We start from the raw sequence: 26,508 nt of genomic DNA, 5'->3' as shown, positions 1-26,508 counted from the left end.
CACCCCTGTGTCCTCGCGTCTCCATTCACCGTGATCCAAACTGAACATTTTCTCGCCTCTCTGTGTAACTTTGAGCATAAATGAACCTGCAGGAACTTTTGATGGACGTGTGTTTCTGTTTGGTAACAGCTACATGCTATGGTGTGCGCTCTAACAAGTTACGTAAGGTCGCCCAGCACTTAACTTTAATCACAGTGTACCTGTCATCTGCAGCGACTCTCAGTTCCTTTTTTTCAGGCTGTCAGAACTGAAAATCTGAGTGAGTTGGCGGAAATATGTTATGTGTGGGCTGTCCGGTCTTTGTCAGCAACGTCGAAATGTATTCCCAATTTAACAAGCTGCAGGAGCTGAAACCAAGCTCTAAATCTGGAGGTTACGTTTGCATTTTCTGAGGAATGAAGAGTGACGCCTGTCAGACATTAGAGCTGCGTTTCTGATGGACGTGACGGAGGTAGAAAGCACCTGATGAACCGATCGATCTGTTTGTGCTGCTATTCCCATCCTGAGCGAGGTACAATATGCTAAATGTTCAGGGTTCAGTCGACTGGAAGAACCAAGCTGACACGTCGTTTTCACACGGCGACGCAAACATGAGCAAACGGTGAGACTGAAGCAGAACAACAGAGGAGATGAGCGCAGATAATCAGCAGGCTGTTAATGGTTTAATGGCATCTTATATCACCGGACTGTGGTTAGTGCCGGAGCTGAGAGGGATGATTATAGAGTGTGTTTTTGAGTGTGTGTGCGTGTGTGTGTGTGTGTGTGTGTGTGTGTGTGTGTGTGTGTGTGTGTGTGTCTGTGTGTGTGTGTGCGTGTGTGTGTGTGAGTGTGTGAGTGTGTGAGGAGGTTTTTGGGATCTGTGTTTGTAAAGAGGTGGGCGTCACACAGATATGAAACTGTTTTTAGATCCAAAGATGTTTCATAAATGCAGTTTCTCTTCTCAGCTCCAGTTTGAAATACAATAAATCTCTCTCTCTCTCTCTTTCTCCCTCTCTCTTGCTGTCTCTCTATCTCTCTCTCTCCCCCTCTCTTGCTCTCTCTCTCTTTGTCTCTGTCTTGCTCTTCCTCTCTCACTCTCTGCGTGTGTGACTCTCTCTCTTTTCCTCTCTCTCTTGCTTTCTGTCTCTTGCTCTCTCTAGCTCTCTCTCTCTTCTTCTTGCTCTCTCTCGCTCTCTCTCTCTTTCTCTTGCTCTCTCTCGCTCTCTCTCTTTCTCTCTCACTCTCTGTGTGTGTGACTCTCTCTCTCTCTCTCTCGCTAGCTCTTTCTTTCTCTTGCTGTCTCTCGCTTTCTCTCTCTCTTTTTCTTGCTCTCTCTCTCTTTCGCTCTCTCTCTTGTCTTTTATTCATTCAACCTTCATTTAATCTTGAGAAATCATTGAGGGCATCCCCTCATGTCCAATGACATCAGGGACAGTTAAAGTACAATAAACGAAACAAACAAAAAAACAAGGAATTAAATAATTTTAGGTGACAGGAAATGAAAGCAGAGTTCAGTTAAAATCAGGTACATTCATGTCGGAGTCGTTTGTAATCATGTTTAATTGACCTAAGGTAACCATCGTGTTTTAACGCGTGCCAAACCCTCTCTATCGCCCCCTGCTGACTGGCTGCAGTATAGCTCATAAAGCCCGCCTCCTCCATGTTAACAGATGGGACATGAGTCAAACTATAAAATCAAACATGGTTTCTGTCATTCTAGTTAGTTCTTATCAGGCTGATTTATGTCACAGTGTTCATTTTTATCACAAGTTTACTTTTAATTACGTATTTGATGCTATAAAAAAGGGGGTGTGGCCTCATGATTGACAGCTCTGCGGTGAGTCAACTGCAAATAACCCCAGACAGAAAAGCTTCCATTCGCCCAGGGACGTGTAGGTCACATCTCCAAGTCTAATGCAACATGTAGGGAGAGGCGCGAGGTTAGCCTCAGATAACTCTGGGATTTACCACAAGCCTAGTTTAGTGTAGTCGCATAACTCACTCTCTCTCTCTCTCTCTCTTTGTGTCTCTCCCTCTCTCTCTCTGTCTGTCTCTCCCTCTCTCTCTCTCTGTCTGTCTCTCCCTCTCTTTCTCTGTCTGTCTCTCCCTCTCTTTCTCTGTCTCTCCCTCTCTCTCTCTTTCTGTCTCTCCCTCTCTTTCTCTGTCTCTCCCTCTCTCTCTGTCTCTTCTTCTTCTTCACATTCTCTCCTCCCTGTGAAGCCACCAGAACGCCTCCTCTCATCCTGGCTGAACATTTCGGCACTTTGTTTCCAGAATGAAGAAAGAGTCGACACCTGCTGAAGAACAAACACGTTTCATTGTTGCAACACAGTTGGTCGCATGTCGAGGTGTAAAGAGTGAAGCTGCAGGTCCAAGTCAAACGCTTCATCCTGAGACTGGACTGATTTTTATTAGCTTTGTATTTATAGATGTATGAAACACTCTGAATACAGCAGGTAACATGGTACAATGAGCATGTTTGTTCCTGAGCTGTTAAACAAACGCAAAACATACAAAGAACAAATTAATTTGAAAGAAGACACCCTCTTAAGAATTTGTTTTTTTCCTGTTGTTGTTTGACCAAAAAGCCTCTTTAAATGTTGCAGATAATATATTAGTTTAAAAAGTGATATTAAATTATTGTTTTACTCAGTTAAACTTTTGGACGGATTGAGCTGCACGGTGGTGCAGGTTTGCGCTGTCGCCTCACAGCTAGAAGGTCCCCGGTTCGAATCCCGGGCCTTTCTGTGTAGAGTCTGCACATTCTCCTCTGGGTTCCCTCCGGGTACTCCGGCTTCCTCCCACAGTCCAAAGACTTGCTCGTTAGGTTCACTGGTGACGCTAAATTGCCCGTAGGTGTGAATGTGAGCGTGTCTGTCTCTGTGTTTCAGCCCTGTGATTGATTGGTGACCTGTCCAGGTGTGATCTGCCTCTCGCCCAATGACAGCTGGGATTGGCTCCAGCAGGATAAGCGGTATAGATAATGGATGGATGGACTTTTTGATTGACATTCGTGGAGATAAAAATTTCAATGTTACAATGTTACAATTTCGAGTTTGGTAGCTCGTTCCACCACCGGGGGACGACTGAGGAGAAGAGTCTAGTTAGAGACTTACGGCCCTGTTGTGATGGGAGTACCAGGAGCGTAGTGGGCGGTACGGAGTGTAGACCTGGATGAGGGCGTTCAGGTAGGCAGGAGCCGCTTGTGTTGCTGTTTTGTAAGCGAGCGACAGGGTTTGAATTTGATGCGAGCGGCGACTGAGAACCAGTGGAGGGATATGAGCCGTTCTGGGTTGACTGAAGACCAGTCGCGCTGCTGCGTTCTGGATCATGTGCATCCAATACTCTGGTTTACATACAAATACATCATCGGAAGGTTAGGGTTACAATAATGTAGCATGCAAAACTAAGATAGTGAACCTTGTAAGCATCAGTCTGTTAGCATGTCATTATGAACATTATGATAGTGAGCTAAAAGCACCACTGTGCAAAAGTGCTGCTAGCAGGCCACAATGTCTCACATGTTCGACTCTCTGCTTTAACTTAAAATACAATCAATTACAAACTTTAAATTGCAGCCAATCAGTCTTTAAATGTGAACAAGAACTTAATTACACACACAGATCGCAACAAAGTAAAAAAAATCACAAATGTAGTTTCAGTAATCTCTGAAAAACCTGCAGCAGCTCTGAACAAACTGGTTTTATCAGGAAGAGGAAAACTCCTCATTTACATACAAGATAACAATTAAAAGAATAAACCCATTTAATCAACGTTCCTCACACCTCCTGTGTACCTGCTGTGTTTGCTCCTCCTCTCACAGGAGCAGCGGGCTCAGGTTGGGTGTGAGGGTTTATTAGAGGTGAAGGTAAACGAGCAGCAGGTCTGCGTGTCGGCTGAATGTGGGACCGTTTCAGCTGTTTGACGAGAAAATGTGACATTTCAGGACGCTCGAAGCTTTATTTGCTGACCTGTGAGTGTGAGTCTGCTCTTCTGCATGTGTGAGCATCTTCTTAAGATCATGTCAGGATGCTGGAGGTGTGTGTGTGTGTGTTCGTGTGTATGTGTGTGTGTTCGTGTGTGTGTGGATGACTTATTTAAGGCGTCTTCCAGGTTTCTTATCCACTAAGAGACGATGCAGTTCTGCGTTTCTGTTGTTGAACACAATGAAAATGTGCCAAGAAAAGCGAGTTTAGAGGCAGGAAATAAAATACTACAGACTTCCTGAGCGTAAACTTGGATATTAAACACATCATCCGTCTGCTTTCAAACGGCCTCCCACCGCTGCTGCCGAGCCCTCGTCTTCACGGTGATGAATCCTCTGCTTCCTCTTCCTCACTCTCAGTCAACACTTTTATCTCTTTCAACACATTTATCATTTGAAAAGTCGTCTTCAGGCAACAGCGAGGATATAAATCCGTTTGAGCAATTAATTTGTATTTAAGCTTCAAGACAATATTTAAAAATGAATGTGAACAGATGGGACACGAGTCAAACTATAAAATCTAAATACATTTTTCTCAAACATGGTTTCTGTCATTATAGTTAGTTCTTATCATGCTGATTTATGTCCAAGTGTTCATTAGTTATTTGATGCTAGAAAAAAGGGGGTGTGGCCTCATGATTGACAGCTCTGTTGACAAATCGGGCTCCTGCAGCGTTCTGTTCCTGAGGAGCAGAGTAGAGGAGGAACGGTGAGAGGAGACGTAACTAAAGCCCCTTTTACACTGCCAGTTCAAGGCGGGATTATTACCCACTCTGTAACGTCTTCTACATAGAACGCACCGAGGCGGAATGGTGGGGCGAAGTCGTTCCGCCTCTGAGCCGCATCGGAGGTAGTAACAGAGACGAAAAAGCGTGTGTGTGTTTGTTTACACATCGCGCACGTTTAAAAACACACACTGGGGCGGCTTAACACCGGCATTGCGTGGTCCAATGTAAAATGGGAACGGCTGCATGACGGCAGAGCTTCGTCACGGCGCTGAGGCAGAACTGCAGTGTAAAAAGGACTTAACACTAACACTACAGTCATTGAACTTTGCATAATATCTGCTTCAGACCGACACAAGAAGCTGCTCTGCTGCCGACTGAGCCCACCTGAGGGCTCTAACACGGCAAGGACACAAGGTAAAGGTGTGTGTTGGGTAGAGGAAGGGGTGGGACGTCAGCCAGCCGATCTCTACTGCACACACTCTGGATACAAATGAGCAAGATGGCAGCGCCTGTTTCCGGGTTCATTTTGGCTTCATTTCCGTACAACGAGAGGAGATGGAGACGTGTCGTCCATCTTCATAAACAGTCGTTGGTATGAACTAATGAGCTCCAGACACAGCTGTGAAGTCTGATGGTAATTTGAGACAAACTAACAGAATAGTTGGTTTAAGTTTTTTTTAGGGGATTTGTTCACATAAAAAGAAAATAAGGCAGATTTATCCTTAAACAAAGAACAAAGTGCTCAAAGATTTAACAAACAGCACACATCAGCGTTTCATATCAGGCCGAGGGAACAGAATAAGATAAATCTGCTGAATCTGAGCAGCAAGCAGAATATGTCTGACGTTCAGTTTGTGTTGATGTTGGCGCCCTTTGTGCACAAAAGGAGTTTGCATATTGTCAAGAACAAAGACTCAGTCCCCATGCTGCAAATCGCAACATTGAAGAAGATATCGCTCGGGACCAGAACGCTGCAGGAGCCCCATTTGTCAACAGAGCTGTCAGTCATGAGGCCACACCCCCTTTTTATAGCATCAAATAACTAATTAAAAATAAACTTGTCAGAAAAATGAACAGTTGGATATAAATCAGCATGATGAGAACTAACTATAATGACAGAAACCATGTTTGAGAAAAATGTATTCTGATTTTATAGTTTGACTTATGTCCCATCTGTTAACATGGAGGAGGCGGGCTTTATGAGCTATAGTGCAGCCAGTCAGCAGGGGGCGATAGAGAGGGTTTGGCTTCACTTTTAGGGAGCTGTCATGTCGGCCATCTTTTTGTAGCTTTTTTTGCTTTTGTAGGTCATATAGAGGCGACGTTGTTAGGAAGCTTTTGGGGACAGATTCGCTTTAATTTACTTTTTGTTGAATATTTTCCGCCTTGTCTCCTCAGTGTTTTGGGGCCTTAATTCTCCAGGAAATCTCGTGACCTTTTTACCATTCCAGTATTTTCAAACATTGCAGGGATTAGCCAGAGGGGGCGCCACAGAGCTCTGTTTAATTGCTGTTATTTGGAGGAGTTTATCTGGAACTTCAGAGCCTCTTTAGCCTCCTTCTGACTTCCTCCTGGCTTTCCTGAAGCTGCTGTGATTGGCCCGAGGGGGGCGCTGCGTTTGTTTACTCATTACTGATTGGCTGAAGGGGGGGGGGGGGCTGCATCAGTTGCAGAAATGTTTGTACTGACACACACACACACAAACACACTCACACACACATTACAGACATAAAACACACACTTCCTCTGACGCACACAGACTCTCTCTCTCTCTCTCTTCCTCTCCCTGGATATCTTCTCGCTCAGCCGTTCAAACACACGACTTAAAAATAACACTTTTCCTCACCCTCTCTCTCTCTCACACACACACACACACACACACACGCACACACACACTCCCAAAATACACACACACACTTGAAATACACACACACTGACACACACAGCTCAGTTGAGTGGCTATGTGGGACAGCAGCTTGGGGATAGACAACTGATTCACTTTGAGTGGCACATGGATATTTATAGCTGCTGCGTGTGTGTGTGTGTGTGCGTGTATGTGTGTGTGTGTGTGTGTGTAAGATAGCAGGTGATGTGCACAGACTTACAGCAGCTGTAGATTTAATGTGTACTGTATGTGTGTGTGTCTGTCTTTACATTCTTGCACGTGTGTGACTTGCAGAGGTGTGTGCGTGTGTTTCAGAGAGAGAGAGAGAGAGAGAGCGAGCGAGCGGCAGCCAGGTGATCAGCGCTGAGCGTGCTCAGTCGTCTCTCTGTTCGTTTCTGTGCAGCCTCACATCCCTGCGTAACCATGGCAGCGTTGTGTTGGGAGAAGCTATATTGGACAGCAAGACCGAGACACCGCACACACTCGAATGCACACACACATATATTTTTAAACACACACACACACACACACACACAGAGAACAGACTTCGGCATATTATTTCAGACTAATCTATTCATTCTTTCATCACAATCCTTCTTTTATAATCTTTTGATAACAACAAATGAAAGGTGTGTGATCTGTTAGTCTTCACTGCAGTGTGTTCACAATGTGCAGAAACCTTCACTGATTCATCAGACACCGGCCTGAGATGTCTTAAGCTGCAGTTCCTCTAATGGCCACCAGATACCGCTCTATAATATGTAAACCAAGAAAACACCCAAAACAAAATCCCCGTATAATAACTAAAAACATGTGAACTTCATGGTTTTGGATTTTATATGTTTAAGTCACAGTAGAAATGAACTTAAATGAATTTTATTTTCACTTCATTTTAAGAACAACAACAAGAACAAGCATACTTAGAGTAAAAGAAGTAAGCCAACAGAGCCACCCACCTAACCTGCAGCTTACTAAAATAAAGACCTCCACAGCCCGCAGACCACATAGGTAGCTTTTTCTGCCCTCTAAAGTGCACCTGTCGAAAGCAGCAACACGTCTTCATAACCGATATCGATCTTGGTGAAAGGAGAAGTTTTTTATTTTTAAACCTGGGACTATTTGTACAAATTTGTGTGTTGAAATGACTCATTGGAACAAAAGGTTTTGGAATCTGTCCAGTAGGTAGCTTCTGCCGGCAACTGCACCCGCTCAAAGTGCGTCAACTAATTTGATCAAAATTAACTGGAGGAGGCGGTCAAGACCACAGGGACCAAACGGGCAACTATCTATGAGTAAGTAGACCTAACATATTTACATGCATCTAATTTCTTTACCTAGAAATGTCAGAGTTTCTGGTTACACAAAAAGGGTCTTACTCTTTAAAAAAGGACGACCTTTGTAGGGATCGTTTCCGTTAAGTTGTCGGACACCTGGAGGAACAATCTGAGTCAGTGGTAAAAACAAGCACTTTGAGTGGACGTACTTTGATCAGGCGCAGTTGCCCCAGTCCGTACCGCGGTGACAGCGGAAGCTACCTACTGGACCCATTCCAAAACTTTTTGTTCCTGTGATTCATTTCAACACACAAATTTATACAAATAGGGCCCAGGGTTAAAAATACCTAACTTCTCCTTTAAGTGAAGTACGCTAGTAATGTAGCATAAATACAGTTTGTGAGTTACATGATGTTCATGACGTAAGTAAGGGATAATGTAGTAAGCAGGTTGTTATCGTTGAATGGAACCCCAACAGCAACGGTCTGTTCTTCATAGCAACGGTCTGTTCTTCATAGCAACGGTCTGTTCTTCATAGCAACAGTCTGTTCTTCATAGCAACGGTCTGTTCTTCATAGCAACAGTCTGATCTTCATAGCAACGGTGTGTTCTTCATAGCAACGGTCTGTTCTTCATAGCAACAGTCTGTTAAGAGATTAACGTGGACTCGTGGTGTAACACAGATGAAGGCCATCTGTTTGGTTCCAGCCGGTTTTTATCGTTCCTTAACTACACCTCCTGACTTCTACTTTTCTCCTGTCGCTGCTCATCATAAATGTAAATAGTAATCGTAAAGGTCTGCTGCTCAGGCAAACAGGCTCAAATATAGACGTGCACCATGTTTCTCTCAGTACAGTAAACAGAACGTATCAGTACAGCACTGACAGTAATAATCAACTCCTGGTGAAAAACTAAATTACACAGCTTTTTAATCATCTCATGTCCCAGAATGCCTTTCTGCAATGTCCTGACAGGACGCATCTTGACGTTTTCAGTTTTCTGCCTCTGGAGAAAACGGCAGCTTTCACTCGTTAACTGATGATTTGTTGAGAAACAAACGTTTCTCCTCCGTCACAAACCTCACAAACATCTCAGTAGCACCAGCGTTCACCAAACAACACGCAGCATAAACGATTCTGTAGCAGAGCTTTGGTGCTTTCAGGTGACTTTCCTCCAAGGAAGTTTTACAGAGTGTGTTTGTTTGGATTTGTGAGATTGGGCTGCAGAAAGTCTGGAATAGAGCCAGAACACAGAGTATGAATACGATTACAGCAAGAAGGATTATATCATCCTGCACAACAGGCTTCAGATGTGCATCTCGGTTTAAATCTTTTCTGTAAAAAATCAGCTTTTTTATGTGCTTTAATTTGTCCCTCGTATTTATCACGCTCCTCGAGCTGCAGCGGGAATCGAACCGTCACCCTGAGCAGCATTGATGCTCTGCTCGGCGAGCTGCTGAGGAACGGGGAGCTGTCTTATTTCACGTGTTAAAAAGCGAGAAATGAATGTTGAAATTTTTCGGGCTGACCCTCGACCACAGGAGGCCGAGCAGAAACTCAGCTTCCTACTGAGATTAAATGTTCTGAAAGTAATGACCTTCAAAATGTGTGGAGACGCAGCGAGGAGGGGAGGAGGGGGGAGGAGGAGAGAGAGAGAGAGAAAGGGGGGAGGAGAGCTTTATTTAACTAAGGCAGAGTTACCTTGTTGAACTTAAAGCCGTGTGGTGAAAGTACGGACAGGAGAAATATTGAAGAAGGAAGGATGATTCTTTCCTTCCTGTCTGCTTCATAAGAGCGAAGAGAAGGAAGGAGGACGGAAAAGATAAAAAAAGATGAGGAGAGAAAAGAAGGAAGAGAGGAAGAAAGACGACATACAGATGATGGAAAGGAAGAAAAAACAAAAACGTTGCAAAGAAGATGCAAATTAAAAAAGGAGTTTTACAACAAGAAGGAAATGATTGCAATAAAGAGAGAGAGAGAGAGAGAGAGAAGGAAAGGGAAGAAAGAAAGAAAGAAAGAAGCAAAAAGGTAAAGAGAGGATGAGAAAGGGAAAGAAAACTATGAGAAAAATATGAGACAAAAAGAATGATGGGAAGTAAAAGTAAAGTAAAGAAAAAATATGGAAAAGACTAAATAAAGAGAAGAAGAGAAAAGAAGGAGGGAAAGAAAAGCAAAAAGAAAAGGGAGATGAAACTGATGGATAAAGAGGGATGGATGGAAACACAAAAGAGAGAACGACAGGAAGAAAGAATAAAGGAAACGGATGAAAAGAATAACAGAAAGTAAGAAATAAATAGAGGAGATAATTTGAAAACAAGAAGGAACAGGTAAAGGACAAGAAGGGGAAGAAAGAAAGAAACAGAAGAAGGGAAAAAGGAAGAGAGATAGAAAAGAAGAAATATGGAGAGATGGAGGGAAACAAACAAAAAAAGGAAGAAAGAAAGATTAAAGTAAAGAAGAGGAAATTATGAAAAAAGAGGTGAAAAGAGGGAGGGAGGGAGGGAAACTGATGAAAAAAGAGAGAGAGAAAAATCTAAAGAAGGAAAGAGGAAAAGAAAACGGAGAAAAAAGGAAGGATGACGGAAAAGAAAAAATAAAGAGATGGAAGGAAAGAAAATAGGAAGGACTGAAAAGATGAAAAAAAGTCAAAAAGACGGAGAAAAGAAACAAACAGAGGGAGGAACACTGAAAAGATGAAAGAAAGATGGAAGAAGGGAAGAATACTAAAAGACGCGTCATGTTTACGTCGATCAGCAGCGAGCGACACGTCGAACACAGACGTCAGCTTCAGTCTGACGCAGAGAGCAACAGGCCTCAGTCTCACCGAGAACTCAAAGTGTTTTCTTTGCAGGAAACACGTCGACACAGAGATATAACCTACAGGTTGATATTTGTGTTCATCACAACCTGCTGCAACGTCTCCATCCGTTAGTCCCGCCTCCACAGCTGTGATTGGCAGTTTTTTCCATTCAGAGAAAAACAGCCTTCATTGATTTCACGAGCAGACAGACGACGAGTGTTCGAGAGCCGTGAGATTTAAATAAAAGAAAAGAAACGAGAGAGGAAGAATAAACAGAGATGAAAGAGGAGAGGGAGAAGAAAGAAAGATTCAGAGGCAGAGAAAGAAGCCGAATAAACGGAGGGAAAATGACAAAAAATAGGGGGAGTTTGCCTCTCAGCATCCGTCTCTCTTTCACAGCCCCATTATCGTTTGTTTCTCTCTCTCTCTCTCTCTCTCTCTCTCTCTCTCTCTCTCTCCCTGATTGTTCCATAAACAGTGATTGATCAGCGCAGGCAGCAGCTCACCGATCATCTCCTCCTCCATTCTTCTTTCTTCTCTCCCTCCATTACCTTTTCTTCTTCACGCCATAAATCTCCTCTCCTCTCCCCCTTTTCCTCTCCTCTCTCCCTCTCCTGCCCATCCTCGTCTTTCTTTACTCGTCTTTCATTTCTCTCTCCTCCCTCCTTTTCTCCGACGTAATCTATTCCCTTGTTTAAACTATTTCTTGTTCTCTCTCCTTCCTCTTCCCTGTCCCTTCTTTCTTTTCTATCCTTTCTTCTTTTTTTCAGCCGTTTCCTTCCCCCTTTTATTCTCTGCCTCATCTTTCACCTCTCTTCTTTCTTCGGCCTTTTTTCACTCCACACTTGTACTTTTCCTTTATTTGTTCCCTTTTACGTTTCATTTCCTTCTTTCCTTTTTGCCTGAATTTAATTTCCTTCCTCTTTAGTTTGAATTTCATCGACTTATATTCTGTCCTCTCCTTCCTTCCTCTTTCCTCCTCCCTTATTCCCTACGTCGTTCTTTCCTTCCCTCCAATTATTTTCTTTCTTTCGTTTTCTGTCTTTATGTCTGAAGCCTCTTTATCCTCTTTTATTTTTACAATCTCTTTTATATTCTTCACCTTTCATCCATCCATCCATTATCCTGTTCAGGGTTGCAGGGGGGCTGGAGCCTATCCCAGCTGTCATTGGGCGAGAGGCGGGGTTACACCTGGACTGATCGGCAGTCAATCAGAGGGCTGACACACAGAGACAGACGACCTTTCACATTTGTAGTCCGTTCTTCCTCCTGTTGTCTCCTTTTATACCTCTTTCTGTCTCCTCCTTTCTTCTTCACATTCATGTCACTTTCCTCCTCATTAACCTCTTGTGATTGCTTCCCCCCCAACCTGTAAATCTCCCTCTCCTCCTCTCTGCTCCTGCTCCATCACCTCCTTCCTCTTCCTCCTTTTCTCCTTGAAGTCGTTAAACGGCTGAACGACGGCTCTGAATTTTGCAACTCCTGAATGACGGATGTGAGAGAGAGAGAGAGAGAGAGAGAGCGAGAGAGAGAGGAGGGGGGAGATAAAAGATCAAACTTGAGCCCTTGAGTTTAGCGATAACATCACACACACACACACACACACACACACACACACACACGATTCCCAATTAAACACTTCAGCGCTCGGCGTGATCTTATCTGATCAGCAGCTTGGCAGCTTTGGCAGCAGCGATCAATGGATGTTCACCTCTGTTGTACACACTCTCACACACACACTAATGCGTGCACAAACACACAAACATCATGTCCTTCCCTGCTGTTTCTCCATCACCCTCTCCTTGTTTCCTCTCTCACCTTCTCCCCCTCTCCTTTCCTCTGATCACACTCACCTTATATCTTAACCTCCTCCTTCTCTTCTCAGCACTATTCTTCTTCCTCTTCCTCTTTCATCTTCTTCCTCCCCTCCTCCCATAATCTCCCGTCCTCTCCTCTCTCCACGCTGGCTTCTCAGTGTGGCGGCGTAAGTAGGTCGGTGTTGACAGCTGAGCTGCACACAGACAGAGAGGAGACATTATTTCGGCTCTGTGTGGGCTTCCAAACAAACACTCACTCACTGCTTGTGGCTCAACCTCAGTGTGCAGATGTATACCTTCCACAAGGACCCGGTGAATCAGGTATCAGGTCCACAGTCTGAGCTCTACAGGTGTTGACATCTGTGTGACATATTGCAGGGACACAACAGGTCGTGTGAGGAGATTCATTTATTATTTTAGTCTTATTTGGCTTTACAGCAACAAAACCTCTCTGAAGAATAACTGCAGAAGTAACTCTTGTGTACTGTTTTGTCTACCACATCAATAAAGTCTGACAAGAGCAGGAAAAAAAATGTACAGTTAAGGACGCTAAAGAGGAAGTGCTTTAAACCTGCAGTCCTTCTACTGGCCAGCAGGGGCAGTCTATGAGAAAATGGTCCTCCTTCTCTCTTGATTTATTCCCTCAGTAAACATTTTCCGAATGAGTTTATGGTCTCAATCTTTTGTTTCAAGTCTTCTTTTAGAGTCACATGGGGCTGCACGGTGGTGCAGTGGTTAGCGCGCCCGGTTCGGACGTAGCGGGCCTTTCTGTGTGGAGTCTGCTTGTTGTCTCCGTGCATGTGTCGGCTCCCTCCGGGTACTCCGGCTTCCTCCCACAGTCCAAAGACATGCTCGTTCATTGGTGAGCGAGTGAGCGTGAAAGGTTGTCTGTCTCTATGTGATTGACTGCCGATCAGTTCAGGTGTAACCCCGCCCATCGCCCAATGACAGCTGGGATAGGCTCCAGACCCCCCCTCGTGACCCTGAACAGGATAAGCGGTGTAGATAATGGATTGATGGCTAGAGTCAAATAGACCATACAACAGTGATTGACATGTCCCTGTAGTTTACATCTGACCTCCTGTCCGAATATGGTCTGGTCTGGCTCGCAAAGTGATACGGTGACCGCTAACGTGCCGATTAAAACGTGACTCCACAAACCATTTGGTAACATCAAAGTGTCTACGTTAACTTTTTATCGCTACACAGTCTATGATTCTCCCCACTGTCCACAAATTTAACATCACAGGTTCCACATAAAGGTAACTGACGCTGCAGAACCAGAGATGTTTTTCATCCCCACATTCTTCTTCCTTGTCAGAACTTGCTGCCTGCACTGCCGACTTGTAAACAGACTAAAATTGGTGCATTTCCTCTTTAAAGCAACTTTATGCAGAAATCTGAAAACAAAAAAATTGGCAACTTGGTGCCTCTGCAGCATCGGAGAGAAACTTTACTCTCTCTCCTGCTATTGAAGCCGGTCCGAGACGAGACTCATGTCTGTCCTCGTGCCCGTCTCCACTCTCTCTCTCTCTCTACTTCCCTCCTCTCTTCCTCTATCCACATCCCCTTCCGTTTCTTCTTTGCCTCAGCCATGATGCCCATTCAGAGAGTTGGTAACAGAGAGCTGTACCTGTAACACTTGGCAGCTGCTCAAAAAAAAGTTATATTGAAGAGAAGTCAGTGTCCCATCAGAATGACTCCATGTTGTTATTTGAAGGTAACATTGCATAAGTCTAGTGAGAGTTGTTCTTATCTCCCTGCAGTTTAGTAAACAGTATTTAGTTGTGATTTTTGGGCACAGTGCCGATTCTAAAATTACATCTTGTAATAAAAGCATGAAATGTTTATCTGTGACCTATTTAAACACAGTGTAGCTGAAGCGTGGTACAGAGGAAGCAAACAGCAGCAGTGACAGCAGATAAGATGACACAGTTTCCCACAGAGCCCCAAAAGTCCCCAGAAAGAGGTGAAAAGGGAGAAAACTCCGAGTGAATATTCTTTATTCTGTCGCATATCGACGTTTCTGCTGCTTTAATATACATGAATGTTTTTGTGTTGCAAAGTGAGACTCTCAATTACAAAACACAAACATTTAAATTCATGGTTTCGGTTTAATATGCAGCTCAATATAGAAAACAGTTAACATTATAGTCGCTCTTACAGGGTCTGTTTTGCACATAGACTGTATAAATAATGGACGTAGCCAACGTCACATCGCCAATTGGTTTCTACACTTCGTATATGAAGCTGAAATATGGCCGCCGCCATGTTGGTTTACTGGAGCCTGAAGTGACCATATTTGGATGAGAGGGTGGAGCTGGAGAGGAGTCTGAATCTGTGGCTGATCTATTAAAGAAGTAGCGGACTCGCTGCTCACTCGCCCAGTCAGATATCGGCGGGTGAACTACACGTTACGGGAAACAAGCTAACAAGCGGCTAAAGCGAGCTCAGTATAAATATATCAATACAATACCACACTAGCATTTAACTCACCGAAAAGCCGACGCTCAGACTTCTTGCTCTGCCATAAAGTTCCATAAATCCCAGAGAGAGAGAGAGAGAGAGATTATTAGTCCTCTAAAGGCTCCAACAACAAACAGGTGAAGTTAAGCTCAGTGTTTCTGTGTGTCTGTGTTGACGTCTAGCAGACAGCCAGCAGGATCCACCTGTCAATCAAGTGACCCCGCCCCTTTAATTTAATATATTAAAACGGATGAGATACAAAAAACAATTAACCCCCTGTACAGTTATCTTGAATAAAATGAGCGATTTATAACAAAACTGCTTTTTGTCTGCTGTAAAAATTGGCACTTTCCCATCTGCTGTAATGTTATTTCCTGTTTTCTGGAGCCTCAAGTGGCCACTCGAGGAACTGCAGTTTTTTTGCACTTCCACATTAGCTACATTTTTCAACACTGGAGGTTGCCGCTTGGTTTTGCAGTTTTGTAGGCCACAGTTGATTTTTTTTATTGTTTAAAATTTGCTGATTCTTAAATTCGATTATTTTGAGTGAAGTTAAAAGTTTGTGCACCAAATGAACTCTGGTGGAAACGTGAATTCGGTTCATACAGGAATTAAAAGGTAAAATGAAGCATATTGATTTATTTCACAGCTTTTGCGTGTGTGTGTTTATTTTCCTCCGTGTGTAACTGTGCCTGTGTGGGATTATAGTCGCCTTTGTGCATCTGCCTGCATGTAAACAGTGTGTGCGCTTTGCTTCTTTGCGTGCAGTGTATTTCTGCCAGTGTGTGTGCGTTGTGTGTGTGCCCACGGCTGTCCTGCGTGTATTCAAAGTGTTTAATTTTGAGATTTTTGACAGCTGCATTATTCACAGACTAGCAGGAGGTTGACTGTTCTAACCTCCATCCACCCACTGCAGGGGGGCTTTTCATCACTGCCGGGGGGCGAGAGGAGGGGGGGGCTGCTGATACAGTAATGTATGCATGTGTGGCTCCATATTTCCACTGAATTTTTAAATATTTGCAAGTTTCTAATCGGCTCTGTGTACGAGTTGAGAGGTAAAAACAAACACTGATCACACAGTGAGGCTGTAAGAGTCCCAGTCCAACTCATTAAGACTTCACGTTGTGCTTCATTTGTCTGAACTAACTTTTTCTTACTCTGGATGTGTTGTGTTCACAGGAGACACAAAGAGACACTTTAATGAATATAAAGTATTTCTCTTTTTGATAATCTGTTCCTCTGATTCGTTGCTCCTCTGATCTATTGTTACTGTTGAGCATATTCAGCGTCCTAACACCAAATTATATGCTAACACTTAAAAGACTTCGACAAGGATTTAAGGGATTAAATATGACAGACAAACAATCAGAACTCCACGACTTACATCTGTATTGTTGCAAATTTTTTTAATATAACAAATAACAACAAATGTTCTCCTTGTGCATGCGTGGGTTCCCTCCGGGTACTCCGGCTTCCTCCCACAGTCCAAAGACACGCTCGTTAGGTTCACTGGTGACTCTACATCGCCTGTAGGTGTGATTGGGAGCATGAAAGGTTGTCTGTCTCTAGCTGTGTCCCAATCCAGGGGCTGTATTTGAAGGCCGATTGCATCACAGCAGCGCATCAAAGGCTGTCCCAATTCAAAGGCTCCTTAAGATGCGGCCGACAAATGCGTCCTCTGTTTCCGCGAAGGATCCATCAGGTGCATCCTTCGCGGCCCACCGTATCCCGAGATGCACTGTACCGAGGAATGCACTTTAAAATGTAAATGTATCGAATAGCTGCGTTACACGTTTAAGAAAACGAAAGTGCCCTTGAAACAAATTATCTTTAAAATAATAGTGCGCGACGTTGGTTATGCTAGCCAGTTAGCCTGGTAGCTACCTGTTGCTAGGCAACAGGAATGGTGTTTGGTGACGCAAGGGTTGATCAGACCATCTCATTTTAGTTCAGCTATAACGTTCGATGCAGGCTATGAATGGAGCATCCTCCATGGACGGCCTCCTTCCAAGGCTGTAGCCCCTTTGGATTGGCACACAGCTTCTGTGTCAGCTCTGTGACTGACAGGCCCAATCATCACTCTCGCCCAATGACAGCCGGGATAGGCTCCGATTGGACAGCAGCTGGTAGGCTGAGCTCCTGCAGGTGCAAAAGAGAAGTGCAACAAAGCTGTGCTGTAGCTTTCAAGTGTGTTGCAAGCAGTGGTTTTATGTCATGAGCACACCAGCATCTAAACAAAGTCAGTTTATTTTTCAGGTACATTAACACGGTGTTTAAACGCTGCAACTGATGGTTTATAATCCAGCCTGCAAAGTAACGCTAACAGTGCAGTTCTGTGGCTCTTTTGTTGATGTCGCTGCACAGACCGTCCATGCTTATTGCTGTCAATCAAATCTTTGCATTAAGCAGATACTTCCGTTTTCTTCCTTCTTATTTCTGATGTTTTTTCCAAAGGAGATTGTACCTCGTACAGCTCAAACAGGATGCAGCCCAAATACTATTTTTTCCACATCTACAAATCTTGACTTGCACCAAATCACCCCGAGCGAGCTGCAGGTCTGAGGCCGCACTCTGAAGGAAGGAAGTCAAACGAGCAAGGCCACATCCTCCAGTCGGCCTGGAAAGTGTCCAAACACTTCACACCATGTTATATTTTTATACTTCTCAGTTATTGCACAACAGCTTCCAATGTGCCTCAGCCAATCAGAGGGAAGAACCGGCACAGCGTGTTTCATAAGAGACATTTGATCATGGAGTGTGTGTATAGAGAGAGCACAATAAATGCCACTGATTGCTGGCGTGATAATGGGCAGGTTGAGAGTCTCTTCAGACAAGTGATGAAGGTTAAAGCACTCTCTCTCTCCTCTCCGGTTAACAGCTGAAAGATTTACACCATATAAAGAAATTTGCTCTGCGAGTCGAGCTAATAGATCAACGGCTCGTTAAAAGCTTGCTGCTGGTACCAATTTATCGCCGTGGAGACTGAGGAGGGGGCGGGTCAGAACTCCAGTCGAGTCTTTGATCAACTGCAGGGACGAGTTATTAATAAACACTCTTTCCCCCCCCTTCCCCTCATCGATGGAGGGTTTGCTGTAAAGTCGTATAGGCAGTAGTTATAAAATTAATCCTCGGGAAATGATTGAGTGATTTAACAACCAGCTGTCCACTCTTATTATCCTCACAGTTATCATTAGTCTCATTTGTTCCTTCAGGTAAACAAACCATTAATTACCTTTGAGTGTAAAATCTGTTTCCTGACCTTTGCTTGCCGCCTCTCTGTGTAGCGAACGTGCGTCCGCTGATCAATTCCAAGTCAATGAGCCGTAATGATGTGAAATTTGTGGCCTTAGAAGTGACAGTAACTATTATAGTAATGATCACAAGTACGCAAACAGTAACACTCACCCATCATTTGGAGATAAGTTGACTGATTGACTGTCGAGGTTGGGCCTGAAAGCTTCCTGTCAGGTCCAGGTTCGAGTGAGAGAAGCTGGACGGAGCAAAGTTTCTGGACTCCTGAACTTTCCAGCATTACGCTGAATGTTGTCGAGCATCTCGCTCTGAAACGACGGGCTTTAATCTGCTGCTCCGACAGACTTTTGGGAATGCTTTCCATCAGATTTGGATCCTGGCTGCAGCGCCCGCTCCCATTCAGACACAAGAGCATTAGTGAAGTCCAATACTGATGTTTGGAGATAAGGCCGGGCCCAAAGTCAGACGAAGAGTTAAGGTCACACAAGTTTTTACACACAGAACTGGTCAACAACCTTTCTTAAATAATGATTCCCCCGAGGCTTTGTTCACTTGGATGTTTGCACGGTGAAGCTGGTAGGAAGCACACTTATTAAAGAAATGTATTTCAGCATAAACCCCGAGAGATGTACCGTCTCATTTTCAAGGGAGTCCAAAACAAACAGTATAGGCACAATAATGTATCACACCAAATGACAATGGCAACAAACTAAATAACAGGACGACAACAACAACAAAATAATAATAAAATAAAAAGTTACAACCTTAGATTAGATATAATGAACAAGAAAAAGAAAAATGATCAAACTTAATAAATCAGTAGAGGAAGGAACAGAGGTGACACTACTGAAAACAAAAGCAATTTGTTTTAAAATGAGAAAACAAAACATTTTTAAATAACTGAAATGTTTATATTCCAGTCAGAGCTTTTTTTTGCGAACTTGCATTGATACAAAGGGGAGCATTAAGAGGCTTAGATCAACGCTTCTTCAGGAATAATTTTGCGTATATGGAACAAAAGCATGATTAAGATAGTACGGATAATATAGGTTAATGCATTTAAAAATAATTTGATACCAGTGAAATTGATGTCTTTTATCTAGAGGGGGCCGCCTGAGTGTGTCTAACATTGTGCAACGGTGTGTAACAAAAAATAAAATCTAAATAACATTAAGGGGATGGAGATCAGTTTCAGAGGCATTCTGGTAAACAATGTCAGCATCGACCATCATTGGCAGTACAAGTTGTGAAACAAGCCTCTTTAAAGTAAATGTAAAACAATGTCTGGAACGATACAGAACACCAACACCAAAATGTACCTTTGTTATGACGTGATCAACGTGTGGTTTAAAGGTAAGTTCAGAGTCAATCCACACACCTAGATATTTATTTTTTTCTATTTTCTGCAGAGATCTGCCGTCATTACCGGTTATAACCAGGGAGTTGGATTTGGAGTTGAGGTTCTGCCTCTCACCTGGAAGCATTGAGTAGGTTTTTGTTTTGTTAAGAAGTAACTTGTTAGCTGACAGGCAGGTTTATAGATGATGAAAATCAGACTGCAAGGCCTCTTGAATTTGGGATGTAGATGGTTTTGAAGTATATATAATAGTATCATCTGCATAAAGTTGTATACTACAATCGGAAAAGAAGAGTGGGAGATCATTAATCAAAATAGAGAACTAAAGTGGTCCTAAGGTAGAACCTTGTGGGACACCTCTCTGTTGTGTATGTAAATGCGGTGTACAAACTTTTAAAACAACACAATGCTTTCTGTTGGGGAGATATGAGTTAAACCACGGCAATGCATGTTGGGAAAGACCAATAGCAAAAGACGATGGTGATCGACCAGATCAGAAGCTTTGGTGAGGTCAATAAATATTGCTCCTGTTCGATGACCACCGTCAGATGCAGAGAAAACATCATTGAGAGATTCCTGTCTCTATCCGCTGTCCTATCTAATACTTAAAGCAGTGGTTCTCAAAGTGGGGTCCTAGGACCGCAAACCATAGCCCAGGGGTATGTGAAATAATCATAATAAATTATAATACTGAGCTGTATCATTAAAAACTGCATGTCTACAGATGACGACCATTTGCAGGAATAAAGTCTCTAACAAAGAACAGCACCTGAGTAAATGCACTAAATTGTTTGATTTCTGGGACGCGGTAGCTCCGCAGCTTCCTGATTTGCCTGCTCGATTGTTTCAGCTCTTCTGGTGCTTCAAGTGAAATTACAAATCTGCGCCTCTGTCTCCTTTTCGGTTTCATCTGCTGACCTGTAATATTCACTTTAAAGAGATTTAAATGAAGTGTGTGTAACAGTTTCGTTTCTCAGAGTGTGAGTCTCTCTCCTTGGGTTCATTCTTGGCTCCCCATCGCACTTGGCAGCACTTTTACACACACACACACACACACACGCGCGCAAAAACACACGCGAAAAAACACACACTCTTACACACACTCAAGCTCTTTTCATAAATGCTCAGGGTCTCGGCGGTCCAACTGTGGCCTTGTAGATAGTAGAGTTTTTGGCAAAGAGGAGAGGAGGACCAGTGGGATGAGAGAGGAAGAAGGATAAAGAGGAGAGGAAAGAATACAGGGGAGGAGAGATGGAGGAAGAGGAGGAGAGGATTCATATAGATTTGATAGATTGGAAGCTGGAGGCAGAGAGAGAACGCCTGGGGGAGAAACAAAATAAATTGGATAGAGGGAGAGATACAGAGAGAGAAAGAAAAGAGAGACAATAGCTGCATGAAATTGGATTGAGGGGGAAACAAAATGAGAGATAACAAGCAAAGCAAAGGAGGCTGAAAAACAGAGAGAGAGAGAAAAAAAGGGGAAGATAAACAGAGGAAGTAAGACTGAAAGAAAGGTGGAGGATGAGAGAGATACTGGACAAGTAAGAGAGAGTAAGAAAAAGAGAGAAAACAGAATAACAGGAAGAGTTATAGACAGAAGGATGAAAGGATAAAACAAATATATCACAGTTAAACACAAAAAGGTCATTAAGGAAGGAGACAAAAGCTGCTTCCTATTTTGGGAGAGAAAAAACAAACACCAAATGATGATGGAAAGAAACAGAAACTCGACTCTGCAGCTCAGTGCAGCCAAACTGAGTCCCAGATGAGCTTGAGCTACATGCTAACATGCTAACATGCTCACAATAACGATGCTAACATGCTGATGTGACGCTGGCTCCTTTACCACGTTTACCGTCTTTGTTTCATATGCTCATATGTGAAAAGAACACAATTAGGTAATTTTTTTTTACATTCAAGTTTCAAGTCCAATTGTTATGCTCCATTAAAAAGGGTAAATGTTCAATAAAAAGGAGTATAATATAAAGGCTGTGTTAATTACACCTTGTTTAATAAGATGTGTAATTTAAAGTATTTAAAACATCATGGAGAGTAAGCTCATGCATTTTTGCAAACAACATCAGCTGGTCCCTTTGACCTGTGACCTGTCCCTGTCTGTTTCTTATCTTAGCGGTCCTGACATTGTGCTAAAGTTGCCTGTTACTCTCTCTCTTTTGCTAGCTTTGGTGGCTAGCTTGTGAGCTAAGAAGATACAACATCAAACTAAGATCATTTTGAGCCAAAGGATATAAAATGTAATTAAATAAAGTATATTAAATAAAAGATAGGATATTTGAGAAACATGTACATTTGTAAATATGCACATCATAAGGCAAATGTCTCGATGTGTCAGCCCTGTGATTGGCTGGCGATCAGTCCAGGGTGTAACCCCGCCTCTCACCCAATGACAGCTGGGATAGGCTCCAGCCACCCGCGACCCTGAACAGGATAAGCAGTGTAGATCATGGATGGTGAAGTAATACGTTTTGCAGGAATTTAGTTATAAAGTGAAGTATGCGATGATGCACGCTTATTGAAGAGTCAGGATATTATAAGTCACCGTGAGGGAATCATGAATGACATAACATTTCAGTATTTTTGGATTTCAGTTTGTGGGAGCACGAACTCACTGACCTCTCCGTACAAACCGGCAAAAAAAAGAAAGGGAAAACAGCAGAAAAAGACAAGACCAAGAGAAAGGAAGGATAAAGAGATCAGCGTAAAAAAGAGTGAAAACAAAGACAGTCAAATACAGAGGTGAAGATGGAGAGAGAGAGAGAGAGAGAGACGGTATGAAGGAGCGCCTGCAGTGCTTGGACAGCAAATTATTTGCAGAGCTACAGATTTCCAGGCTGCCTCGTTGGCCTTCCTGCCTGTCTGTCACTGTGTGTGTGTGTGTGTGTGAGTGTGTGTAGGTATGCGTGTGTGTGTGTGTCAGAGATAGAGAGAGTGTGTGCATGTGAGTCATATTGTATGTGTGTTAAGGTGTGTGGGAATGTTGTTTGCTGAATGTGTGTGTGTCAACCACATGTGAATCTCTGCTTGTCTGTATTTTGCAGGCTTGAACATCGTCATATATGCTGACGTGTGTGTGCGTGTGTGTACGTGTGTGTGTGCGTGTGTGCGTGTGTGTGCGTGCATACACTTCTGGTTTATTTTTACCCCTCTATTTAAAATCTGCTTGGGGATGCAGAAGCACAGGAAGTGAGTGTCGTCTCATTTTTCCTCCAGCGAGCTTCCATTTCTCCTCCACAACCCGTCCTCCTGCTGCATCTCTACTACTGTCTGCCATCCTCTTCTCCCATGATGCATCAGTCCTTCCTCCCGTACACATCATATTCCACATGGATTTCTTGGTTATCTGTTCAAGGTGTAACCTTTTTAAATGAGGTAATGTCTCCTTGGCGACCCCTTGTTATAGATTATGACTTTAATCTAACTTTAATAAATACAATAAACGATAAATGTTTTATAAAATGTCTGTTTTCAAAGACGATGTGCATTTTCCTCTTTTGGATTGTTTCATTTGAAGGACGTTCAGAGTCCTGAAGAGTGAAAGTATCCAGTAAAGGTTTTTTTTTAATCCACTGCAAGACAAACGGCGTCACATGACCCAGTTTGGAAACCGATTTCCAAAGGAAACATTTACATTTCAACCAACTGCAGTCACAAAACTGAAAACAGATCTTTTCTCTCTTTCTTGACGAGAGCAGGACTCGGCCGAGCTGCCACTTTTTCCCAGAGAGAAGTTTTGTTGTCAGAGTTTTTTATTCTTGTAAGCGACGTTGTTCCATCAGTTCCATCCTGTCTTAGTTTTTCACTTCACAGTTTGAATACCTCCGTGTTCTTGTGCCTTTCGAAACCCTCACCTCGTCGCTCCCCCACGTCTGTCCTCTACTCATCTCGCTGCCTGGCTGCGTGGCTGTCTCTGCAAGTGTCAACATCCGTTAACAACCCAGAATGCACTGTGTTTTGGTTTGCTTCCTGTATTTGTCCTACTTCAAGTCCGATTATGTTCTCACGTGAATCTAACCGGACCGTGGTTCGTTTGGAGCCGGCCCGAGTCCCGTCTTTTTCCGTGGTTTGGACTGCACCAGAGTTCCAATGAGAGTTCTCACCTGTCCAAACGAACCAGAGTTGTCAGGTGTAAATGCACCCTAATGCTCATATATAATTCTTAACTTTGCTGTGAGCATTTGTAATCATTACAGTTAACTCTTGAAGTAGTTTGACTTTTATTTCACCTGGAGTGACGTCTCCATTGAGATTTAAAATCGTGTTGTTAAGAGTGTCCTGGCCAAGTCGGGCAGCAGCGTACTTCAGAGGTCGCAGACATGAAACACATCATACAACATTTTAAAACAAAGAAGAATGAATAGAATAATAAGTCATGAAAAAGATACCTTAACATAACAACAGCGTGATTTACTTTGAATGCATCCATTGAAACCAGCCCCCAGAGATTTGAATTACTTTGCAGCTGATTCCAACAGGAGCCGGTGTTGCGACACAATTTCCCAAGTTGTAAAATAAACACCAAAAAGTTCCCTTCAGTTTTTCTGTGAAACTCCTGTTGCTGTCAGAGTCTGCTTAACGCAGACCTCACGCTGCAGCAGCAGGTGAAAGAGCAGCCTCACCCCTCCCCCCTCACATCAATATTTGTCTCCAGATTTACAAAAACAAGGCTTCTCTCCGGCGTGCAGCAGTTGACCTGCTGCAACCTGGCGACCAATACCATCGCTGACACCAAAAAAACAGCATGAAAAAACAACACGTCAGAGTCGAGCGGTGACGGGTGAGGGTAAAGATGATTCCCCGGAGAAACACAAACACTCCGGGAGGAGACGAGCAGCGAGGGTTCATTTTCTCCTGGAAGACGTCATTTAGAGTTTTATGCTGTTTGACGCCCCCGTACCTGTTTGTGTTTACAGCCGAGTTGATGACTGCTCTTACTGCTGCGGTTTGTAATCCAGAGTAATCGCTGATGGCGCTATTACCTGCACATCTCTTGCGACCGCTATCCATCCCGTGTCAAGGTGCAATTGACAAAAGCTGTTGCTCGCATTATATTAAAGTGCTAACATGCCTATTATGTTGTGCAGCAGCACAATTTGAGCCCGGTAGGCAGGACAGGCAGTTTAAACAAAAAGTGTCATTTCAGTCAGACGACTGTTTGTAATAGTCTGAAACGTTTACTGCAGCAGCAGAACACAGCGTGTGTTTGGCGTCAGGCTCCGACCTCATCACTCCTCGCAGATTTATCTCACATGCAGAAATTTGAGGAGTGATGAGTTAATATCTTAAAGCCCCTCCTTTAGCCGGAGCCTGGTGCATGCTGGGGCTGAAAGTATGAGTGCAGCCCTGGTGCAGGGCGGCAGTGGCACTGACAGAGCAGAGGGAGAGAGCGGAAATCAGGCATCTTAAATAGACGCCACATTGGGAGGAAGGTGATCGTGGAGAATGACGCATGAAGATATGAAGATACTTTCACCTGTCTGCAATGACTGCTGATATGATCGCTGGACTGTCTGAGTGTCTCCCATTTTACAGATGCTCTTAAAATCACCACCAGAATCTGAAGACGAATCATTTTCACTCTTTCTGTGTGGCTGCAAACAGGACTTGGAAAGTGGCAAGTTGTCACCAAAGCTATGCACATTGCCCAACTTGAATAACTGAAGAAAGCAACAGAGCACTGTAAGAATTGCATTTTAACCTTTACAGGTGCTATAAGAATAATTATTGTCCTATTTGTGCAGAATTAGTAAAAAGCTGCATAACCCTTTTTTATTATTTGCCCCTAAGAGACTCTTCATCACGTTTTCTTACAATCATTGTTTTCTGATTGCCAATGGCTTTTCAGTTGAAACTTGTTGCACATCGCCATTTTTTCTTTAGATTGTCTGATTGTAAATTATGTTTGTTGGTGCTTTCAGAGCGAAAAACATCTGATTCATTAACAATGCACAGAAACAGGACGCTAAGAGGCATTATGGGAGCAAAGAAAAATGTGCAGCTTCAACTTTTCCTGGAAATGTCCAACAAGACGATGTTCTGAAAGAATCTGAGACACAGGAAAGATAATGAAATGACCGAGCAGCATGCATTAAAGTAATAATCTCAAAGATTTTTATTTAAATAAATGTCTATTAAGTCTCTATCTATCGCCGAATGAGGTAACACAATGGTGACTGAGCCGATGGCCCATTGATGAAAGTCTTTCCATTTGCAGTATTACAGACTGGGTGTCACAAGCGGCGCCCAGTTAGTGACGTGTTTTCCATCAGCCAGCAGTGGTTGGTCTGCCAGAGAGGGTAGGCGGAGCTAAGCGGCTGCTTTTCCGCTCTCTGCAAGTGTTGCGAGTAAACAGTAATCTACTATGGCTGAACAAACAAAGAAAAGATGGATGACTACAGATACAACTTCAACAAGAAGTGAAAATCCAAAGAAGAAGAAACAAACTCGACGCTCAGATGAAGCAAACAGTCTGAAAAGGAAAGCGACCGTCAGCCAGGAAAATCAAGAGTTACAACCGGAGCCGACCGTGGACGTCACACATGCAGCACTGTCTGGATATCTGGGAAGTGTGCTCCTGTAATTACTGTTTATCACTCTAGGTGCCGCCAAAGAGAACAAAACTGAGGTCTTCTGAAATCTTTAACTTCTCTCTGTCTCTATCCTTCAGGTACATCCACGCCCTCTACCTGGGCGCCCAGAGCCGTTGGCACGGCAATGGGCCCCGTCGCCACTTTCACTGGCGGCTGATGTTTGAGAGCGCCGACATCACCATGCTCCGCCTCCTGGAAGCTTTCCTGAAGTCAGCGCCGCAGCTCGTCCTCCAGCTGAGCATCATGATCCACGGGAACACCGTCCTCCCTCTGCAAGGTGAGTGAGACGCAGCTCCTGCTTCACGGGGACGAGTGTGAGACACCAGCGACAGTTTATAAAGTCTGACTGACAAACTGC

At 43.5% G+C, this 26,508-nt stretch overlaps 1 protein-coding gene across 1 annotated transcript in view; it reads left to right on the top strand.

Moving 5' to 3' along the window:
* xkr7b (XK, Kell blood group complex subunit-related family, member 7b) overlaps positions 1 to 26,508 on the top strand; it is a 79,007-nt gene that overhangs the window by 40,559 nt on the left and 11,940 nt on the right. Inside the window, exon 2 of the mRNA XM_069659495.1 lies at positions 26,228 to 26,427. Coding sequence (XP_069515596.1) covers positions 26,228 to 26,427 — 200 coding nt within the window. The remainder of the gene's footprint in view (positions 1 to 26,227; positions 26,428 to 26,508) is intronic.

Source organism: Semicossyphus pulcher, unplaced genomic scaffold (assembly GCF_022749685.1).
Source record: "Semicossyphus pulcher isolate SPU_LCO1_2020_fin unplaced genomic scaffold, fSemPul1.0.p SCAF_13, whole genome shotgun sequence".
In the NCBI taxonomy this organism is placed as follows: Eukaryota; Metazoa; Chordata; class Actinopteri; order Labriformes; family Labridae; genus Semicossyphus; species Semicossyphus pulcher.
This window is presented reverse-complemented; position numbering and strand designations above follow the sequence as displayed.